The 23,187-nt window shown below is 37.9% G+C and overlaps 1 protein-coding gene across 4 annotated transcripts; it reads left to right on the top strand.

Moving 5' to 3' along the window:
• Nucleotides 1-1,648: 1,648 nt before the first annotated feature.
• On the top strand, nucleotides 1,649-23,124 carry LOC115422019 (interleukin-1 receptor-associated kinase 1-like). Of its 4 annotated transcripts, none has more exons than XM_030138056.1 (15): nucleotides 1,649-1,967; nucleotides 3,642-3,809; nucleotides 5,546-5,665; nucleotides 5,802-5,884; nucleotides 7,144-7,347; nucleotides 7,494-7,558; nucleotides 12,521-12,632; nucleotides 14,186-14,307; nucleotides 15,478-15,694; nucleotides 15,788-15,859; nucleotides 17,391-17,463; nucleotides 17,539-17,633; nucleotides 19,247-19,886; nucleotides 21,667-21,765; nucleotides 22,092-23,124. In XM_030138056.1, the coding sequence occupies exons 1-15, from the start codon at nucleotides 1,850-1,852 to the stop codon at nucleotides 22,169-22,171; spliced, it is 2,268 nt and encodes a 755-aa protein (XP_029993916.1). In that variant the 5' UTR covers nucleotides 1,649-1,849; the 3' UTR covers nucleotides 22,172-23,124. The 4 variants fall into 4 exon arrangements, with proteins under 4 accessions (XP_029993916.1, XP_029993915.1, XP_029993914.1 ...); XM_030138055.1 differs by having other exon boundaries at nucleotides 17,536-17,633; XM_030138054.1 differs by having other exon boundaries at nucleotides 5,799-5,884.
• The last annotated feature ends 63 nt before the right edge of the window (nucleotides 23,125-23,187 follow it).

The raw sequence follows: 23,187 nt of genomic DNA, 5'->3' as shown, positions 1-23,187 counted from the left end.
TTTTTTACTCAAACAAATGTAACTTCTATACAAATGAAAATATAAGATAAGCCCAAAATTATATGATATCCCTATTTGTTGTTTAGTTTAGGGGAAATTTGGAATACAAAAAGAGAGAACTGCCTTTATTGACATTGCACGTTTTTGATTGCACAATGTAACGGGTGGAGGAACTCCCAGAGGTAAACTTAGAAACACTGAATCTATTATTATAATTAAAACAGCGGCAAAGAAGCATGATGGAAAGTTCTAAACATAGTAAAATAGTACTGTTCTTATCACCCTCTGCTGGGCTATACTGTCTCCAGCTGTGCAGCCGGTGTACCGCACCATGAGGAATTATAACAATGTAAAAACATGGATCATTTTCCTGTAATATCTGTATGAAAGGGCCACTCAAAAAGTCATCAAATGTACTACATCCCATTGTACCAGTAGTAATCTGTCACCTGTTACATTTAAAAAACAACAGTAACACTAAAATGCACACTAATGCTGTGGATAGAAATTCAATTCAATTCAATTCAATAAACTTTATTTGTCCCCAAGGGGCCATTTAACCCTTTCATGCATGAATTACAAGAACCGTAATCAAGATTTTTTTTTTTTCTGGAGTGATTTTATTCCTCTTTAGGCATTAAAAAAAATAATGCAATAACATTTTTTTATTAAGCTATTTTTCATGCAGTTGCAAAAATGTCCACTCAGCTGGACACCATGCGTTTAATTTTTGAAGCAAAAAACCATGTATTTACTGTGAAAAATATGAAATAAAAACATGTTAATGCCGCTAATCTGATGTTTTCTCACATTTTAACATACTCTAGTACTAGTCATTACTCACTTCATTGAGATAACATGCCAAAACAGTCTAATAACAAAAACAGGGAATTGACTTACACTCAAATATGTTAGATGAAGTTTATTTAGAACAGCAAAGTTACAGTAATGTTATCAGTTGTAGTGTATGGGATGCATAAGTGTACAATGTGTTGGCTGATATGAAACTAAAACAACAAAACCCATGAATATATAAGAGAACAGCTGTAGAATAGCTGTCCACTGTAGTGACCACTATGCATGAAAGGGTTAAAGGCACATATGAGCAGCATAATAAGACACTTTTATACTTTTATACAATCAATGAAATCTAAGACAATAAAGTAAAAAGATAAGAATAGAATAGAATAGAATAGAATAGAATAGAATAGAATAGAATATTTAAAATCTACAAACAACTACGTATAATAAATTACAAACCTGTGGCAAAAGGCACAATAAAATGCACATAAATTCACCTGTTGTTTACAGATTTTCAGAAAATCCAGACAGATGCAGATAAACCTGACTTTAATCTGACTTTGGTCAAAATGTGGGAAATTGTGTTTTTAAAAAACATTAAGATGATGTGAAATCCTGAATAAATTGATGACTACTATTAGCAAATATCACATTCTATCTTTAGATTCCTTTGGTATGTGACAGAAATATATAATACGACTTATTACTGTTGATTAAAATGTGAACTCTATGTATAATATGTTTTGGATGGAAGTTGACTTTGGTTTGATATGTGGTTAAATGTGTAAAACCAGGCTTTTACTTTGAAGGAGCCCCGACCGGAAGCGCTTAACATTGCGGTACTTTTGCTCAAACTGCGGACGGAAGCAGCGGAGAAGTTGAAGTTTGACTGAAGTTTTCTTTAAAGTTAACCCGTTTGTTCCAGTTCTGATCTGATGTGACAGCGGAACCAGTCCCGGGTCCGAACGGGTCGGTGTTAGCCGTTTGTTAGCCTGTTAGCTTCCCATCGAGCCGCAGACACACTTTAGTGACAGGTTTTAGTTCCAACATGTCCGAACCAGGAGCAGATTTCAGGGGACAGTTTCTGTATGACCTGCCCTCCAACGTCAACTATGAGTTCTGCCGGATCATGGACGGGCTGTCCGACCGGGACTGGACCCGCTTCGGTGAGTCAAACAGCGGGGAAGTGTCCGGGTAGAGTGCTAACAGGCTAACCGCTAACGTGGAACTGTGGGGGGCGTAGCTCTGTTCACCTGTCTGTCATTCTGTCTACCTGTCTGTCATTCTGTCTATCCATGAACATGTCTACCAGTCTGTCATTCTGTCTACCTGTCTGTCATTCTGTCTACCTGTCTGTCATTCTGTCTATCCATGAACATGTCTACCAGTCTGTCATTCTGTCTATCCATGAACATGTCTACCTGTCTGTCATTCTGTCTATCCATGAACATGTCTACCAGTCTGTCATTCTGTCTACCAGTCTGTCATTCTGTCTACCTGTCTGCCATTCTGTCTACCTGTCTGTCATTCTGTCAACCTGTCTATCCGTGACCATGTCTACCTGTCTATCATTCTGTCTACCTGTCTGTCTACCTGTCTACCTGTCTATCTGTGAACATGTCTACCTGTCTATCATTCTGTCTATCTGTGATTTTGTCTACATGTCTGTCTACCTGTCTGTCATTCTGTCTACCTGTCTATTATTCTGTCTACCTGTCTATCTGTGATTTTGTCTACATGGCTGTCTACCTGTCTATCATTCTGTCTACCTGTCTATCATTCTGTCTATCTGTGATTTTGTCTACATGTCTGTCTACCTGTCTATCATTCTGTCTGCCTGTCTATCATTCTGTCTGCCTGTCTATCATTTTGTCTACCTGTCTATCTGTGATTTTGTCTACATGTCTGACTACCTGTCTATCATTCTGTCTCTTTGCCCGTCTGTCTACCTGTCTGTTTACTTCTCTATCTCTCTGTGATTCTGTTCACCTGTCTGTTTTCCAGTCTGTCATTCTGTCTGTCTACCTGTCCATATGTCTACATGTCACTCTGTCTATCTGTCTGTCTATCTGTTTGCCTGTCTGTGATTATAACTGCCTGTAATTCATTCTGTTTTATCTATTTGTCTGTCATTCTATCTGTCTACCTGACCATCTGTCTGCTTGTTATTCTGTTTACCTGTCTGTCTGTGATTCCGTTTACCTATCATTATTGTCTCTTTATCTGTCTGTCATTCTGTCCACCTGTCTGTCTATCTGTCTGTCATTCTACATTTTTACCTGTCTGCCTGCCTTTTTTTTTTTTACCTGTCTGTTATTCTCTCTACATGTCCGTTAGTCTGTACATTTACTAGTCTCTTATTCTCTCTCATTCTGCCTTTGCACCTGTCTGTCATTCTGTCTGTCTGTCTGTCTGTCTGTCTGCCAGTCTGTGTTTTTGTGTTTTCTTACATATCAGTGAAAATACACAGACAAGCATTTTTTCCAAATTGAATCATTACATAAAAATACAAAAATTTAAGATAAAAGTATCAAACCACTTTTAAAGGTGCATTGATATTTTTCACATCATGAGAGACTGATACAATTAGGAAAATGTCAGATCAAGAATTTTCATCAAAAATAAACAAAGAACCATTGAGGAGAAGGACTATGAACCACAAAGACAAAACTAGGAGGTCATACCTACAAGAAGGAGGACTTTTTATTTATATTTATTTTATTTACACAAAATGTAATACATTTTATTTGTCTGGATATGAAATAACTGTCTAATCACACCCCTTTATTGTTGAATTATAGTATATAATTTCTGTTTAATCTTACATTTGCCTTTCGTAGCCTCGGAGGTCCTCATTGATCAGACTGAAGTGCGACTGGCTGAGAGGAAGGAGAGGCGGACCGACCCGGTGATGCACCACTGGGGGAACAGGCTGGGGCGTGTCGGTGACCTGCTCGACCTACTGGAGCGTCTTGAGCTGCTCCGCCCACGTGATGTCATCCTACGCTGTGAGTTGACCTCTGACTGTTCATTTTTTATATTTTCTGTTCTCAGCTTGATTGATTGATTGACTGACTTGTTGTAGGCAGAGTTACCTCATTCATTCAGCTATGCATCAGTAATATAACAGTGCATGACAACCTCCTGTCAACCTGGAGTTTCTTGCTCTGCTTATGAGCGTGTTCACATAAAAGGGGTGGGGCTAGCCACTAGTGACCAATCACAGGTTGTCTTGTGTCATTTGCATTAGTGATGTCCCGATATGGATTTTTTGGCTTCCGATCCGATTTTTTTTTTTGGGATTAGTTTTGCAGATACCGATCCAATACCGATCCGATATGGACTTTTTACAATGAAATTTTGATTTATATTTGAAGTCATTATTTATAGGTTATTATACAATTATTTTACTGTAGATCACAATTGGGCTGAATGTGGAACCTGAACTAAAACAACTATGACACCTTTGACTCTTAATAACTTTAGTATAATTTTTGCACTTTCCAAATTCATACTGTGGGACCAATTAGAACCTTGTATTTGCCACTGTCTATGGACCTGTCCGTCCAGGTATTATATGGGGGTGGGTTCAGTGCTGTGTGTTAGTGATGTGAAGTTGGGTTGAGGCGGGATCAAATAATTCCACAAGAGCCCCGCAGCTTGAAAAAAACCTGACTCACGCATCACAACCGGCCCTCATAATGAGTACAAGTGCTGAGTGAAAGTGAAACTTATAGACGCTTTACTAAGTCGTCTAAGCCTCCGGCTGTTGTGCAGCTTTTCGATACCTTCAGAAACGTTAATTTGAGGGAGAAGGACGTGTGTTTACCCCTACCACAGAACCGGGTCCGGATCGGCCCGATCTCGTGACTAAATCAAATCCCATCTGATCTTCTAAAAAAATGCCAGATACCGATTTGTAGATCAGATCGGGAAACCTCACAAGAAGACTAAATTATTATAATTTTAAACAGATATGAGGAATTGGAAAATATTATACAGACTAAAGATACACAAATGCTGCAGCAAAAACCAAAATGAAACAAACAACAAACTGTATGAATGTGTCTGTTCATACAACCTTAACTTTACAAAATATCTGTCCACATGACAACACAAACCAACTCCAAACGTGTCCAAAGTCTCAGACAAACCATAGTTGTTCTTGTCCAACCTGTGGACTCCGTGGATAATAGTGGACGCAGAGGCTTTAATCTGTCACGAAGGTGTAGTTCAGTTGTACACTTGTGTTACTTTAAGTGTTGGTTGTGGAAGTGGATTCTTTACATGATGTGGGTTTGACCTCCATCTACTGCAGGTCATACACTGGTTTATACACCTGGATTTGATGTTTCAGGTGATTCAGATTCATCACACAAACACATAAATAGATGTGAGTAAAATGGGTGAGATGCCATCAGTGAACAACATCTATGTTTTCCCTGAACACACAAATGCACAATTTAGATAATCCACACTTTGGAAGGGAAAGAGGAGCAAACGTACAGAAAATATGTTTTTGTAAAATATGCACGTTCGTGTGAATGGGGCATAAATCTGACCGTAATCATCGAAGTCTATTCTTTTAAATGGATGTGTTTTCGTGGTGTGTTACACAACTATGGCCTCATTGTTTTTGAAGTTCAAGTCTGATGCTGTTAAACCAGTCTGATAATAAGTACAACAACAAATATGTTTGTCAAATACTGTACTGAACCCTGACTGTCTGTCTGTCTGTCTGCAGGGGCGTCCTCTGTAAAGCCTCCTCCTCCTCCTCCTCTTGTCTCCATGTCTCGGTTCGATCCCCCTCCCAAAAAACCGCTGCCCTCGTCCACACAGGTCACCTACAGAATGAGCTCCACAGGTGAGTACGCAAACGCAGTCACTATCACATGATGCAGTGACAGCTTCCCAAGAAATGATGCTCTACTTAGTGATGGATGTGTTGCCACGACAACCACAGGGGTCATGTGTTTGAGGTTGTGTTCTGTATTCAGTAGATAGAGGAGGAGGAGGAATTTGCCTACCCAGACCAGACCCACCCCCCCAGAGTTTGAAGTCTAACATCCACCAGCCCCCCCAGGTAAAACACACACTAATAACCACATACATCATTAAAGTACTGGAAACAGTTAAATCAGAATAATTTATGAATGCCGGGGGAAATTCTTCTGTGTTAAAGTTGCTGCATTCAAGTATAATAAAAGTAGCAGGAAAGAAATTATCAATACATCAAAAAATACACACACACACTAAAACACTCTAACACAATTAGAACAGCAATTTCTACAATATGTAACAGACAGTATGTTATCAGTATGATAATTAAATAAATATACAATGGGGCGCCGTAAAGGGGGGGTAAACGTGACAAATTCATGGGGCCCAGCATTTCTGGGGGGCCCATAGAGCAGTGGAGGGGGTCCAGTGGATATAGGTTAGAAGTTGTAAAAGCTTAGTGCAAGATCCACTGTATAATAGAGGCATAGAAGCCGGGAGTCGGACGTTAAAAGTAGGGGTGTAAGAAATATCAGTTCTGCAATATATCGCAATATTTCATTTCACAATACTGCATCAATATTAAAAAGTACTGTATCAATATTTTTAGGTATTTATTCAAATGCAGATATTGTGGAGGTTCATTTTTGTTTTTGTATTTCTTTTTTGTAAATATTTTATGTATTATTATTATTATTTAACACTCTTTTATTAAAAAATGTTAGTTCCTTTGTTGGGATTGCACAAAAATAATGTCCTGATGTTAGTTATGAACTAATAGAATATGAACATTTGAACAGGATCTTAATCTGTAATGTCTGTAAAACATAATTTAAGTTTGAACACAGGAACATTTTGTTATATGGCGTTAGATCCTGTTGGGATTAAATAAAAATGTGTTTAGTATTTGTGCGTATTTCTGGTGTAATTCAATTCTTCAAGGAAATAATCATTTTATAAAAGAAACAAACAAAAAATTGCCTTTTTAACAGTATCATGAAATATTGTGATATATCGTATCATGATCCTAGTATTGTGATTTGTATTGTATCACCAGATTCTTGCCAATACACACCCCTAGTTAAAAGCATGATAAGTTTCACTTTTGCTTCACGCCAGTGTTAATTACGTTAGTTATGAACTGCAGCCCTATGTACATAACTGCTGCCCCTAACCCACATACATATCTCTCTTTCTCCCCCCTGCTCCGACAAATCAACAAGATACTGAATTTTACAAAGCACCCACAATGTTCAGCTTTCACGGGGCCCACAATTGCTACTGGCGCCCCAGAATATGCATAAATAATTGTGCAATAATCTTGTCCATATTTCCTCACTTCAGTGTCCTCCAGTGATGGCAGCATGTGGTGGCGTTGGCTGCGTTGGCGGCAGTGTCGGCACTGGCGTGATGTGTTGGCCATATGAAGAGCTGCATGCTGGGACAAAGGGGTTCTCCCCCGTCCTGCAGGTCGGAGAGGGGGGGTTTGGAGTTGTGTACCGAGCATCTCTGAGGAACACCGACTACGCAGTGAAGAGATTCAAACAGGTCAGCCAATCACTTCCAAGGACTAGGATGAAGAAATGGATTCATGTGTTCGACAAATGTATTCATGTTGTTAATGAGACTTTGTTGATGTTTTCTGCGTTTCCGAGGGGCGGGGCATGTTATGATGCTGCTGTTGTATTTGACAGGACTGTGGATTAGACTGGGCTCTGCTGAGGGACAGTTTTCAGACTGAAGTGGACAAACTGTCAAAGTAAGTTAAGCCATTATTTCAGTCGGTTTTTGGACAGATTACACGCTCTGCAGAAACCTCCTGTTGTTGACTCTGCTCCAGTGATATCCAGCCGTTACAAAACCACTTCCACTGTTTACCCTTCACATTAAAAGCTCGAGGCTCAAGGTCAGTGTTTGCTGAGATAAGTGACTTCCTGTTGAGCTGCAGGCCTGTTGTCTCTAAACATGCGCGTACGCTACATTCTCACGGCAGGTCTTAAAGGAGTGATATTATGCTTTTTTTTTTAAATGGAATTACGCATTTTCAAACATTTCCCTGTGGTCCACACACATTTCACACATTATTTATTTATTTACAAATAATTTAAAATATATATACAAGTTGTATTCATAATTTCCAGCAAGATATGATTTTGTAAAAAGGGTTACCCCAGAAGCTTATAAACGGGGGCCCAAGACATAAGACACAAGATACAAAAACTGTGAATGCGCTGCTTAGGTCTGAAGTCTTCATTCATTCAACTCCACAGGTCCATCTTCAACCCTATTTCTGAGTAATGACACCAGAAAGGTGGTTTAGAGCACTGGCCCTTTAAATGCACATGAGCCACTTTAGGCCCCGCCCCCTCCAGGTTGTTGACTGTGCTTTCTGTCCCGATCAACCACTTGTGTTCATTAATAACAACAACTGAACATTTTAGGTAATCAGCTCGAAGTTTGAACATAGTTTCAGTTTTTACTACAACCGCTGCTGCTGATGAACAATTATGTCGTACTCAGAAAAATGTTCATTGGAAGTCTGGACCTTATATGTGCAAATGTCGTGATGTAACTAGTTATAAATCATAATAAATTAGGAAGGAACTGAAAGAGGTTGTAGAAATCCACTCAGTTTTTGCCAAAATGAATATGAAGATAGTTTTGCAGCACCTCGAGGGTTCAAATTCAAACTTTATGAACTATTAGGGTCCAAATACACAAATAAATCAACCAAAGACTAATAAAAGTGGGTTTAGAGAAATATGAGCCCTGTAAAGCTCAGTTCTGATTTTTTGCTGAAGTCTCCATTTTTTTGCATGGTTCATATTATAATTCAAATATGATGGCATCAGATTCGTGTGAACATATGGTCCTGATTTGACCCACATGCACAGAAGACGATGTGACGTCACACACAGCCCACTGTATTTACTGAAGTAAATATGGAGCTTTCCAGGTCCCACCTCCTCCAGTGCAGAATTGTGATGTCTGTTGCATTTCAGTGATGTAAAAGTCAGATGGAATGCAACATGACAATTCAGACTAAAGTCACATTGCAAAACAATCTGATCTGTGTCTGATTTAGGACGACATATGAAAGTAGCCTGAGTCTGATTTGGAAAAAAATCAGATTTGTGCTGTTCAGACTGTCATAAAAAATCAGATATGAGTCAAATACAAAAACATCAGATTTAGGCCGCTTTTACCTGCTGTGCGAACGTAGCATTAGACAAGGGGCATCAAATTAATTTTAGTTCAGGGGCCAGATTCAGCCGAAAGTGGGCCAGATCAGTAAAAAACAGTCACGGAAATAATTATTAGACCATCAAAAGTCATCAAAAACAATAGTTATGCAATCCAGTCCTAACTCCTGTGTGCATCATGTGACTAAAACAGACAGAAAAGAAAACATGGAATGCCTAAAAGTACTGTTTTTGTCAGTACAATGCCATAGATATTGATGTAATAACTGAAGTGATTTTGGTTTTTATCAAGAAAACATGGAAAAAATGGATCAGCTCTGAAATTAAACTCTTATGAGCTATTTTTGTTGTTATCATTATATTTGTCCAAACAAATGTACCTTTAGTTGTACCAGGCATTAAAATGAATGAGTATAAGTATAAGTATAAGTAATAATCAAAATTTTTCTCTTTTTAGTGTGAAAAAAGCAAAATTACACTATGAAAATGTGAATAATCTGGACAACCATATACAACCTGAAATTTCTTAAGGAAAAAAAGAACAATTTACTAATATAACAATATAGCTCCAAAATTTTCTCTTTGTTTTCATCCAAAAAGTGCAATTTTAACAATATATGTTACAATTTTAACAATATTATGCCTCAGTTTCTCATTTACACATGTGCATTACATCTTACAGATCACAATGGATCTACAAATACACAAAACATTTAGTAACAGGCAGAATATTGGTAAAATTTCACTTTAATAAACAAGTTTAATAACAAGTTGTTCATGGTTTTAGATTATTCATCTGTTTGTGAAAGGAGTTTGTAAATGTAAATATTCATTATTAAGGCACAATTTCAAGTTTAATAAGATAGAATGATGAATTAATGACATTTCAGTACAAAATGTGACGCCATAATGTCTGTAAAAACTCTAGACTTTTTATAAAGATACAATACATCTGTACATGCTGAGAGGTTAGGGTTAAACATGTAATAATCGGTCAATAACCAAAAACTTTCCTCTACCAAACCGTATAAATCTTCAGTGACATTTATCTGAATGTTTTCCAGCAGACACAGATTCCTAGATTTCACCCGGAGCCAAAGTGCATATTGTTGAAGTAGTTGTGTTTATTCCTGTTCACTGTTTCAGGGCTGTTTGCCCGTGCAAATCTGTGTTTCAATTGCACAACACCAGAAGTGAAAATATTACTCATCAGCGTCGTCTTTTATTTTCCTTCGGATGACTGTGCGGATGTTTCACACTTCTGCCTCATCATTGACGTGATTTCAGCATTGCTAGATTTTGTTCACGTTTCTCAAATCTGATCTGAAAACAGGGAACAGATCGCACAGTTTAACAGTCACACCTCTGTGCCCTCACATTATGAGCTTTTCAGTTTGTCACATTCATGTCAGTGTCTTCTTTATTTTTTCCTCATCTGTTCTTTCCGCTCATCCACACTCACCCAGTAAATCAAAACTCAAAACAGAATCAAACCAGTGTGTATGATGTAGTAATGGAACAGTTCACTTATTTTCCGAAGCAACACTGCTACAACAGATTTTAAGGACACGGGTTGATTAACCATCAGCGGGGGAAAATAAGATGAAGGCAAAATAAGTCTGCGTTTGGCACTGTATTGACCTTTTAATCTCCACAGGTGAAATTCCCACACACCCCACACTCGAGCGCATCCAGAATTTACACCAAAATACCCCAATTAAACCACAAGGCAACCACATAACAATTCCACAACACAACTCATTTAACTCAAATCATTAAACACAAAGCAAAGCAAGGCAGGTTTATTTCTATAGCACATTTCATGTACAAGACAATTCAAAGTGCTTTACATAAAACATTAAAAGCATTACAGCAGGGAAGCAATAAAAATTATAGGCGTGAAAAAAAAAAGAGAAAAAAAATCTATTCAAATGCAGCTGAGAACAGGTGGGTCTTTAACCTGGATTTAAATAAACTGAGTGTTTCAGTTGATCTGAGGTTTTCTGGGAGTTTGTTCTAGACATGTGGAGCATAGAAGCTGAATGCAGCTTCTCCGTGTCTAGTTCTGAGCAGCTTCAGCAGTTCAAACCCCTGAATCGGATCGGCCCACGTTGGTCCCAGCAGCTCCACAGAGGTCAATAATCCATATGAAAGGGGAAAAAATTTTATCCGACAAAAGAATTAAATCCACCAATTTGGCTCCGCAGTGTCTCCAGCTCTAGCATGCTTCCAACCCACCATGTGACATCCCACGCCTTCATGTGTCCCATTATGCGTGTCTTATCCACCCCTTTTTATGTAGACAGCGTGTGCAACATTTTATTGAGTCTTTTAAAGAACACATCAAACTAGAAAAGCACTCAGAGAGAGCACACCTCCACGAAGGCAGATTAGTCCCCCATCCCCAGATCACCACCAAAATTTTATCATTTGTTCCTTGTGCCAATATCAACATTTCCTGAAAATTTCATCAAAATCCCTCCATAACTTTTTGAACTAGAAGCACTCGGAGAGCGCAGACCTCCGCCAAGGCTGATCAGTGGCCCCCCCCCCCGTGGGCCCCCCCACCCCCGATCACCACCAAAATTTAATCATTTCTTCCTTATCCCATTTCCAACAAACCCTGAAAATTTCATCCAAATCTGTCCATAACTTTTTGAGTTATGTTGCACACTAACGGACAGACAAACAAACAGACAGACAGACAGACAGACAGACAGACAAACAAACAAACCCTGGCAAAAACATAACCTCCTTGGCGGAGGTAATTATCTTGCTAACAGACAAACAAACGAAAATCCCGCCCACCACCACCCCTTGTATTTGGGGTTTTTCCAAATACAAATACATTTCAAACAAGGTACAATGAGATGCGTATGTATATACTATAAATTCCCGAAAGGGGAAATGGAAGATGAGAGAATAAATTAATACGCACATAACATATGCACCAAACCAAACAAGAAAAGCACTCAGAGACAGACCCCCCCCCCCCCCCCCCAATCACCACCAAAATTTAATTTCTTCCTTGTGCCAGTATCAACATTCCTTGAAAATTTCATGAAAATCCATCTGTAACTTTTTGAGTTATCTTGCTAACAAACAAACACACATGCAAACACGCAAACACACAAAGCCAAGTGATCACAATACCTCCTGGCGGAGGTAACAAAGTAGCAGGAGAAAAAAAAAACACATGGAGGATGTCATATGCTCTGTTTTTTTTTTTTTTTTGTTTGTTTTTAAAACTGTACATGATGGGTTATTTTTGATATAATAATCAGTGATTGGTTGCCATGTTGAATAAAGGTGGAAAGTATGTGTGACCTATACTGCAGTCAGCCACCAGGGGGAGCTCCAGATGCTCTGGCTTCAAATGTAAAGTGTTCTCATTCCATTTGTAAATAGAGCCTGTATCTACATCATACTTTTATACGATGAAATAATGTTATTATTGGTCTGGATGGAACTAAACATCTCTGAGGGTCTGTTGTAAACACAGTTCCATGTGTCCTCAGGTACAGACATCCAAATATCGTAGACCTACTGGGCGTCAGTGAAGGCGGAGGGTCCTTCTGTCTGATCTACAGCTACATGGAGAACCGCTCACTGGAGGACCAGCTGCACAATGTAAGACACAGACACATGGACGTCCCTCTGAGGACATCCCACTGATCTAATGCATCCATCAGCCCAGAACCCAAACCTAATCTTAACCCAGAAAACACTCACTGACCCTCAAAATACTGAGGATCGAATAAATGCTCTCCTCAATTATATACACAAACATGTAAACACAGAGTTTTTTCAAAGATTTATTCATGATCACAGATGAAAATTGAAAAATTATACATTTGTAATGAAAAGTTCTCATTCACTTAAGTCTTCAACAACTATGGAAACTGCCAGAACTCATACACACCTGAACCTTCTAAAAACCCAAAGAAAACCCTGCAAGTACACACAGAGAAACACATGCTTATCCACATGTTTAAGCTGTTTTACATTAACTTGTACTGATTTCCTGCAGACTTAACCTCAGTCGAACCTAAAAATAAGTCTTAACCATCTAATGTCATCATTTATAGTACAGGGACCTGAATTTGGACCCATTGGCCTTTAGTGCATGGAACTACATGTAGTCCCATCCACTAAAGGCCACTTTTCATGCTGATGTTTTGTTTTTTTTTCACTGATGAAAACAAAGCACTTTGATTTCATTGTACATGTTACAATGACAAATAAAGATATTCTATTTTTCTTTGCTAATGAAGGACATATTGATTGTAAAAGTAAAATTGTGAAAGAAGTACAATATTCAATCAATAATAGTAATGCATTTTTTCAGTTTCTCCAGTGAATTCCAGACAATAGACAGGTCTGAGCATGTGTAGAATTAAAAACAGACATTGTTTTTTAAGGTATGCTTTCTTCCTTTCTTCCTTTCTTTCTTTCTTTCTTTCTTTCTTTCTCTCTCTCTCTCTCTCTCTCTCTCTCTTTTTTTTTAACAGTTTGGCTATTTATATAAGGTTATTTGTGTCATGTTTTTTCCCATTAAGACCCACCGCTACATTTGTAAATAAAATATTTAACTTTTCTTAGGTGATTGATCATCATTTATTATAATATTATCCTCTGTATTTTTTGCATTTTTTCGGTGAATATCTGGCATTTTCCTATATTTAGTTTACTGATCATGTAGATGTTCATAAAAGCTCAGATTAAAATTGAGGGTTTTTATATCAGAAAGAGAGAAAACTCATGAAAAAGTGACTTTTTCAGTGAAGTATATCATTAACTGAACATAAACCCAGTGTGTCCATCCACTGTCATTGATCCAACTGCATGGTTTTTACTAGTGAATTGATGTTGTAGAAGATGGCTGTATTTCTACGGTAACTACGGAGCCTCTGAACGTCCAAATGGGTCATATCTGATGACCATGAAAAGATGAGAAACTGTATTTTACAACAATTATTTCACCCTATTGACAGGTTTAGTGGTTCAGAAGTTATTAAACATTGTACATCAGTAGATGGTTTTGGTTGCCAATAACTGTTTGGGTCTTTAAGGGTTAATCAGATTTAATTTACTTCATTAACCAAATTAGTTGTCAATGTATAATAAACTATACCTGCACAGGGATTGTTTTTGACCATTATTTGACCTACTGGTGTGTGCAGGACCAAGGTGGACTCTCCTGGTCTCAGAGGGTCTCTGTGGTTGAAGGAGCAGCGAAGGCCCTGGAGTTCCTTCACTTCCCCCCAAAAGGTCAAGAACGGCTCATTCATGGAGATGTCAAGAGGTGACGTTACGACACGATCCATGACATTACACCACGCCGCATGACTGGCTGTCACTGTCACAGCATGTGGAAGTGGAACTGAGATGTGGACAGTTTATATGAGGAACAGAAGAACCAATGACAGTGTGATGTGGTTGAACGTCTGGTCCATGTTGGATAGTGTTTCATAAATGGAAGCATGTAGATCGACATACAAACACAGCACAGTTCTGCTTCCATCAGCAGATCGTCCACTGAGGCACCAGACTGTATCTAGAAGTAGTGTTCAGGCATATGTACCTTTTTTTTTTTTTTTTTTTTTTTAAACCTTCTGTTTATTGTTTTTTTTTTTCACATATAAAAACAAAGAACATACAGTAGTTCCATTGTTTGATCGAAAAGTCAAACAAATAGACAAACAACATGCAGAACAAACCCCCCTCCCCTGGCACATATCCCCGCCAGATTACAGGAAAGACAAAAAATAAATAAATAAACCAACAGTAAATAAATACAGAATAGAAGTAAAAAAATTCCCACTTTAAATGTTACCAAAAATAAATAAATAAAAATAATAATAATAATAATAATGACAAATCAAAACTGCTAAGGCACATATGCACCTTAATTTAGTACTTTTTTTCTCAGAACATTTTGCTTTTACTCTCTACATTATACAACAGGCTTCTTTAGTTTAAATGCATTTCAGTTTAAATACATTGTCCATTATTTTTATTTAGAAAAGTGTAACAAGACAAAAACAGCATATACTGTTTTTGCACAATTAAATTAAAATGAAGAGAATGAGTGCAATGTAATTTATTATTATGTATTTTATTTATTTACTCTTTCACCTTTATTTAGCCAGGAAAAAAAGAGTTGTTGAGATTAAAAATGTCGTTTGCTCACTCACTTGCTCTGAATGTATGAATGAATGAACAGGACATCTTACAGCTGTAGACATGATGTGTCCCAGTATTTTTGTCATTATATTGTATCTCTATAATATAATACACTGGCATCTTTGGCAGAACTTCACAGCTCTTTATTCTAAACATTAATGATGATAATTTAGGTCATTTTTAAACTATTTAAAAGTTGAAATACGACTTATTTACCCCTTTTCGTCTACCACCGATACTACTGTTATTACTGGTTTAAAGTCAGAGATGTTTGGGGTCTGTGTTGCAGCTCAAACATCCTGTTGGACCGCCACCTAGAGGCGAAGCTCGCAGACTTCGGGTTGGCTCGATTTGCAGCTCGAAACTCTTCGGGACAAAACTCACGGGCTCAGACGACGACAATGGGAAAAACAGCAACGGTGAGAGGAACGCTGGCGTACCTGCCAGATGAGTATGTGAGGAACGGAGAGCTGGGGACCACCATAGACGTCTACAGCTTTGGAGTGGTGAGTCCCTCTCCCAGAGGCTGATGGGAAATGTAGTCCGTTTGTTAAATGTCTTATAAGTCTTTAAACCAAGACTTTGCGTGTGTTCTGCAGGTGTTGTTGGAGGTTCTGACGGGTCGGCGGGCACTGGAAAAAGACCGGAAGTCAGGAAGAGAAAGATATTTGGTCAGAACACACATTCTCATCTCTTTCACCTCAATGAGCCTGTTTAAGTGACTGTAAAAATAAGATAACAGTTACTAATAATCAGATAATTGCACATTTCAGATCTGACGTGTTTGACGGGACTCTGAAAGTTATTACTGGACTTAACAAGACTTTATTATTTCTGTAAAATTTTTCAAAATGTTTTATTGTTTTGTAGCAAATCAAGGTCAATGAAGTTATCATAATTGGTTTCTTACCCGTAAGTGGCAAAAAAAGTAAAAAATATAAGAAATTAATATGAAAACTACAAGAAAAACACATGTAAGGTGAAAAGAACATGTATTTTAAAACTGTTGCTGTCCCTAGTCGCTTTTCCATTGGACATATGTGTGAAACTTTACTGATATTTACTAAATATTGAAAAAACAGAAGTGCATGATGTCGGTTTTTCCATTAAATCACAAATGCGATGATTTGTTTATTTATTATTGTGAGATGACACGAGAAGTTATTCCATAAACGTGGTGACACACGTAAATATAGTGTTCATTTACAGATATATTCATTATTATTATTATTATTATATATTACACCTCTATCCCATACTAACTTAAAAAATGATTTGGGTTCTGGTGTGTCCACACATACTGCCCCATGTTTTCTTGAAAACTCTTCTTCGCTTGTTGCAACATCCATCAACATTGATTTTTTTTTTAATTCACGTGACTCTAGTTGCAGAAAAAGGTCTTTCCATTGCAGTTTTGTCTGATATATCAATTGCGCTATGCCTGAAAAACCACCTCTTGCCAGTGCTAAAACTTTTAATCGAGAAATGAGAGTTTTGGCAAAATTGTTGTTTTTCCATTAGATAATTTTTTATGTGCAAGTTATATTCGCACAATTTGAGGGTCAATGGAAAAAGCAACTTCTGTCTTGTAATGTATGCAGAAATGACCAAAAATAGTCACTTGCCATTTGCACATATAAGGTCCAGACGTTAGACGAACATTTTTCCGAGTACAACATAATTGTTTGTCTGCAGCAGTGGTTGTAGTCCATGCTGAAAATATGTCCAGACTTGGAGCCCATTACCTCAAATGTTCAGTTGTTGGTTGAACAGGACAGAGCAGCACAGCTGACAACCTGGAGGGGGCGGGGCCTGAAGTGGCTCATGTGCATTTAAAGGGCCAGCGCTCCAAACCACTTTTCTGGTGTCATTACTCAGAAATAGGGTTGAAGATGGACCTGTGGAGTTGAATGAATGAAGAATTCAGACCCAAGCAGAGCATTTATAGTTTATGGAGACCACAGGGAAATGTTGGAAAAGGAAGAATTCCATTTAAAAAAGCTAAATATCACTCCTTTAATGAAAATGAAATTAACTAAACTGTTTCACATTGAAAAGATTATCAAAGATGGACAAAAGATGAGCCTGAACCCTCTGAATGGAGTTGGTAACACAGATACAGAAACAGCTACAGAGGGAAACACAAGTTTTGACTTTTCAGCCAACCAGAGCAGTCTGTAATTTTTTTTTTTTTTTTTGCAGAGGGACATAGTGGACGAGGTTCAGGACACTGAGGCCGACTGGAGGAAACAGCTGGATCAGCGGCTGATCTCAGGTCAGTGTGTTTCATCCTCAGCAGCTCTGTAGTGGGTTCTCTGTTGGATTTTGACCATGTCTGTTTTCACAGCAGGGGGCGCTGGAGAGCCTACAGGCTGTATGCAGATGGTGGCTCTGGCCTGCAACTGTTTGGACAAGAAGAAGAAGAAGAGACCCGCCATGTCTGAGGTCAGATGCGCTTCAGTCACACAGTTTTGCCTCAGCAGCAGATACACTCATGTTTTTCCGTTGAGGATCATTAACCCATAAAGTCCCAGTGCTACTTTTGTGGCAGTTCCCAAATGAATTTTTCTCTATTTCTACCATTCTTAACCGATTCATCACCAATTTTTCAAATAACCTTATCCTCTGTATTTTGCATTTTTTGGTGTAAATCATGTATTTTCTTATACTTAATTCACAGCTCATGTAGATGCTCATGAAAACTCAGAGTAAATACCAAGTTAATTACATCAAAACAGACAAAAATGAAGAAAAAGGGATTTTTTCAGCAAAGATATTGCTAACTGAATGTAAAAACAAGTGTTTCCATCTACTGTCAATGATCCAACTCCACGGGTTTTACTGGTGAATCAATGCTGTAGAAGATGAGGGTGTTTCCACGGTAACTATTGAGCCTTTGAACATCCTTTGAACATCTGATGACCATGAAAGGGATGAAAACTGTATTTTATACCAATTATTTACATGTATTGATAGGATTAGTGGATCAACAGGTATTAAAAGGCTTATGTCTGTAGATGGTTTGTGTCACCAGTGGCTGTTTGGGTCTTTATGGAATAATAACCCTGTGATCTTTATTGTTTACACGCTAACAGAACAAGGGATGGGATTTTATAACATCCTATTAATTCTATGTGTTGGTCTGATTTCTAATTGATTCCTTAATGGACTGATGGGAAATATAGTTGTAATAGCAATCTGTCATCATCTAAAATGGATGGAGATAATATTGTTACAAAACAGGACATTTCTCATCATCTGATTAGTTGGAAACCATGGGACTAGTTTGTGTCAAATACATGACAGTCCTGGAATTTAAGTTTTGTTCCTTCCATTGTTATCTGAAATCAGCATTTCTACAACATTACAACTTGGACTTTTTTGTGCGTGCCATACTTTGGACTTTTTTTTCTCCTTGCTCAAATTCCTCTTTGTCGACAGTTTTCTGGACCATTGATGGATGAGTTTGATGTTTGTAATACTCAGCTGTCAGAAAAAATGCAGCACTTATAAACTCAAAAGCACAAAATCTGTCACAGTTTATATAATTTTATATCATGGTAACTGTATATATTGCGATAGAATGAATTTAGTAGTTTATGGTGATAAAGATCCATATTCTGCCTCGAATGAAAAACACTTGAGTTAAAAGCAAAAGACTCAAACTGGTACAACATACTTTCATAAAGGGAGATTTAACATTCTGAATCAGAACAATAAGGTTAGTTTTTGTCCAAATTAAATATAATGTACACGTCTGGCAATAATGTAGAGTAACTCCAGTTTCAATAGAAATGAGACTATTTACAAGTTTGAATATTTGTGAGACAGCTGAATTTGCAAGATCATGTGTATGTATGGAATATATGCATGTAGTATCTTCATGGAAATCATATTATCAGTTCATGAGTGGACATATTTGTAGTATCACATGATATACACAGTCGTATTGTCCACATTATGAAATAGGTTTCAAATACATAATATATGTAAACAAGGGCGTCCCTCAGGGCTCCAGTTTGGGTCCACCTCTGTTTACATCTTTGTTCCTCTCACAGGTGGTCGAGAAACTCCAGAACATCCACTGCATCCTGAGGAAGACTTCCTCCCTTCGTTCCTCTTCCTCCCTCCCCTCCAGCCTTCAACCCCCTTCCCGCTCCTTCCCTCGACCACCCCGGTCTCTGGACTCCTGTATAGGGGCTTTGTCCAACCAGCTGTCTCAGATGAGACCTTTGGAGGACACCTACCTGGCCCCATCCTCTTCCTCCTCCCACACCCCTCCCCACCCACTCCACTCCTCCCCCTCCTCCTCCTCCTCCTCCTCGTCACTCCCCTCCTCCTCATCTTCATTTGCCGGTCCATGTGAAACCGATGAGAGTCGAGGTTTCTCCCAGTATGATGTTCGCTCCCAGTTCTCAGGACCTACTGGGACCCAATTCAAGTCTAATGGGACCTGTTCGAGGTCTCTGTCCCCGTCCACCAGAGACCATTACCACAGTCAGACTGGGCCCCCAGAGTCCCAGTCAAAGCAGCCTTCTGTCCCCACTGAGGACCAGTACAATTTTCCACCTCAGTCAGGAGTCATATCACGACCAGAAACAGCAGGGGGCGCAGGACCAATTCAGCCGAGGGTCTGCAAGGTCCCAGAGTGCCTTTCTCCTGGAGGGTCCCTACAGTCCTCGTCTCCAGGTCCCTCAGGTACAAAGACGTAGAAGACTGATGTTTCTAGGGATGCTGAAATTTTGGGTTGATATTATTTTCTGTTTGTCTTTATTTAACCAAAAATCTTGATTCTTAAAAAATAACTGAACTATTTTAACCTTTCAGCTCTTCATTACACCATCTATAAATGAGCACAAATCCAATTACAAAACATATACTGTATTAAACAACCTTTAATTTGCAACAGATAAACATCAACCACTGCCATTACTTAAATATTAGATAGAATAGAATAGATCTTTATTCAGGGTTTCTGCGGGTCATTAAAAGTCATTAAAAAAAATTGTGAAAATGAAGGCCTTAAATGGCATTAAAAACCATTAAATTCAATGTCCAGATGGATTAAAAAAATTAAATACACTTGATAGAAAAAAGCATTGTTGTTCACAATTTATTTTGATTATATAAACATTAAATAATTTTGGAAGTATAATGTGATGATTGACAGGTGGAACCCTTTAATTGTCTATTGTTTATGGCCGATACACAAAGTCACAACACCGGATGCTTGGAATGCAACGTGCAGTGAGCGTGCTCATGCTGTGGCGAAAGAGCGGAGGGAATACTAGCAAATGTTGGAAAAATGGGAAAATGCAAGTTTCAGCAGAAGTGGTTGGAGGAGGAACTATTCAGAACCTGGTTAAAGCCTGTTGATGGTAAACCAACATAAAACTATATATAAAACTGTATCTGCAGTTGAACATGGGCATTAAATTTGTTTAAAGTGGCATTAACCTCCTAAGACCCAGCTATGGGTTTTCTGTCCACATTTGTGGACAACAGTTTCACAACTTTAAACAAAAAAAAGAAAACAAAACCGTCCACCACAAAGGACATTCCATAAAAATTTTAAAAACTGCATCTGAAAAAACTGTTGCATCATGATGTTTCCAACATAGGCACTCATTTTATAAAAAAACAAAAAAAGCTTGTATTTTGCTGACATTTCCTGGGTCTTAGGAGGTTAAAAAGGGCATTAAAAAGAATTAAATTAGATGAGCAGCTCCTTCAGCACCAGACTTTTACATCCCCTGTGCAAGGAGCGCTTCCACAGGTCATTCCTCCCGACAGCCATCAGACTTTATAACAGTACACAGTAACCCTCCACCATCCCCATATCACATCATGTATATGTGTAAGCACTATGTAAATATGTAAATACTTTAAAAAACAAAACAAAACTTTATACTTAAATTTTTATACTTTTAAGAACGTTTATTCCTACCTGCCTTTCTTTTGCACTGGTGTGTTGCATATTGCTGCTGGATACTGTTACATTTCCCCATGGTGGGATCAATAAAGTCTTATCTTATCTTATTTGCTGATACCTGCAGCAACCCTGTTACGGTCACGGTCACTGTCACAGGAAAAATTTAAATCACATCATAAACACTTAAAGTGCAAAAAGACTGTATAAAAATATCACACAAAATTACACTGAAAATATACACTGAAAAACACTGACAGTATAGAAAGATAAAATACCAAGATATACAAAAATCTCCCTACTTTAAACTCTACACTACAGATAAAATACATATACTTCAGGATATATACAGGCAATAAAAGATATATACAAGGTAATTTTTTTTTTTTTTTGAAAATGGGTGCATGGGTTGTGATGGGTAAAAGCCATTCATTGTGATTGTCAGTGTCATTACAAGACCATAACTAGCTGACTCCAATGTTTGGAAAATACACTCATGTATGTTTAGAAGTTTTACATGTGTGAGTTTTTCCTGTTTGTTTCTCTCAGTCCAGCTGAATCCCAGTAAACAGCATTTACTGGTGAAGAATGCTCTGTACGAGGAGGGAAGAATCGACACACCTGAACTACTCTCCTCTGAAAACATCTGTATGTAAATCACACAAACACGATTTATTCAGAACACAATTTGAACTTGTTTCAACTCAAACCGCTTCTTGTATGTCTTCATGTTTCAGCTCAAATCTCTCTTCTCATTTTAACATTTTAAACCTTACCTCTCATCTCACATCTAATTTCATTTGCTCTGTTATCTGTTTTAATATTTAGCTTTGAATTTCACTTATCGTTTCATGCTGCCTCGTCTCATGTTGTTTTTGTGCCACCATATAGAACATCTCAAAGTTCCTCTTTCACTCATTTTATATCTTTTCCTCATCTCACATTTCATTTTATCCCGTCATGTCTTGGATCAGATGCGGAGAGAAGTTCTGCAGAGTCCAGAGGCCCAGAGGAAAGTGATGAGCTGGAGTATCTTTCCTCTGAACACAAATGAACGACTGTTTCTGTTTCGAACTCTTTGACCGATCGACATGCATGATGCTGTCACACTGTTATATTTTCCCGAAGGACCAAAGATGATTTATTGTTTTATTAATTGGACAGAGTCTGTTTATCAGTGTTTAAAATCTACAGAGACACCAGGGGCTGCATTCATAAAGGCTAAGAGTTGATCATATACAGGAGAAAACAGTGGAAAAGTCAGTGATGTAGAGGAAATGTTCTCTAAACATTTTATGGTACTGAATTAATAAAGAACAATAGATTATACTGTTGCATGAACAACATGAATCATGGTCATGTACCAAAAACATCTGAAATAGTTTTACTCAACCATTCCCTTTCTGTTAATGCCAAGTAGATTAAATAAATAACCAGGTAAGTAAATATAGAAATAAACAAATAATGTGGAACAATTATGAGTGGGAGGATTGCGGACTTATCACTGTGAATTTTACTACATCACTCCTTAGCTACAACTCTTTGCCTTATGAAATTTTCCTCAGATTGTTTGTGAATACAGCCCCAGAGCTTCACTAAGGTTTCATCCGTTATCCATTTCTGGTTTTACATTTTCTCTTATGTCACCTCCTCATATTATTTAGTAAACCAATAAGCTTTACCAGCACATCACAATGATCCTGCTGCTTTTTACTGATGTGAACAGCAGGTGAATCACACACATTCCTGTCAACTACACTAAAAAAAAAAAAAAAATATATATCATCAGCGCTCGCCTTAATCATCAGCATTCCAACACGGCACCATAAATACACGGATTTACAGCAGCAGAGGTACTAAAACTAATCAGATAAAATTAGTGACTTGTTTGTTTTCAGTACCACTCATATCAACTATTTATTTTTAATGTTTATTGATGTTTCACAGACATATGTGATTCTTTGCCAAATATTTTATAAAATACAAAATATGTTTTTAATGCTTGGATCTGTCTTGTTTTCTTTATGGGGGGGTCTGTTTACATGCATGTCATTTCTTCACACATTCCTG

The sequence above is a fragment of the Sphaeramia orbicularis genome, chromosome 7 (genome assembly GCF_902148855.1).
Source record: "Sphaeramia orbicularis chromosome 7, fSphaOr1.1, whole genome shotgun sequence".
Classification (NCBI taxonomy): domain Eukaryota; kingdom Metazoa; phylum Chordata; class Actinopteri; order Kurtiformes; family Apogonidae; genus Sphaeramia; species Sphaeramia orbicularis.
Note: the sequence above shows the minus strand (reverse complement) of the source record. Positions and strands in the feature narration are given on the sequence as shown.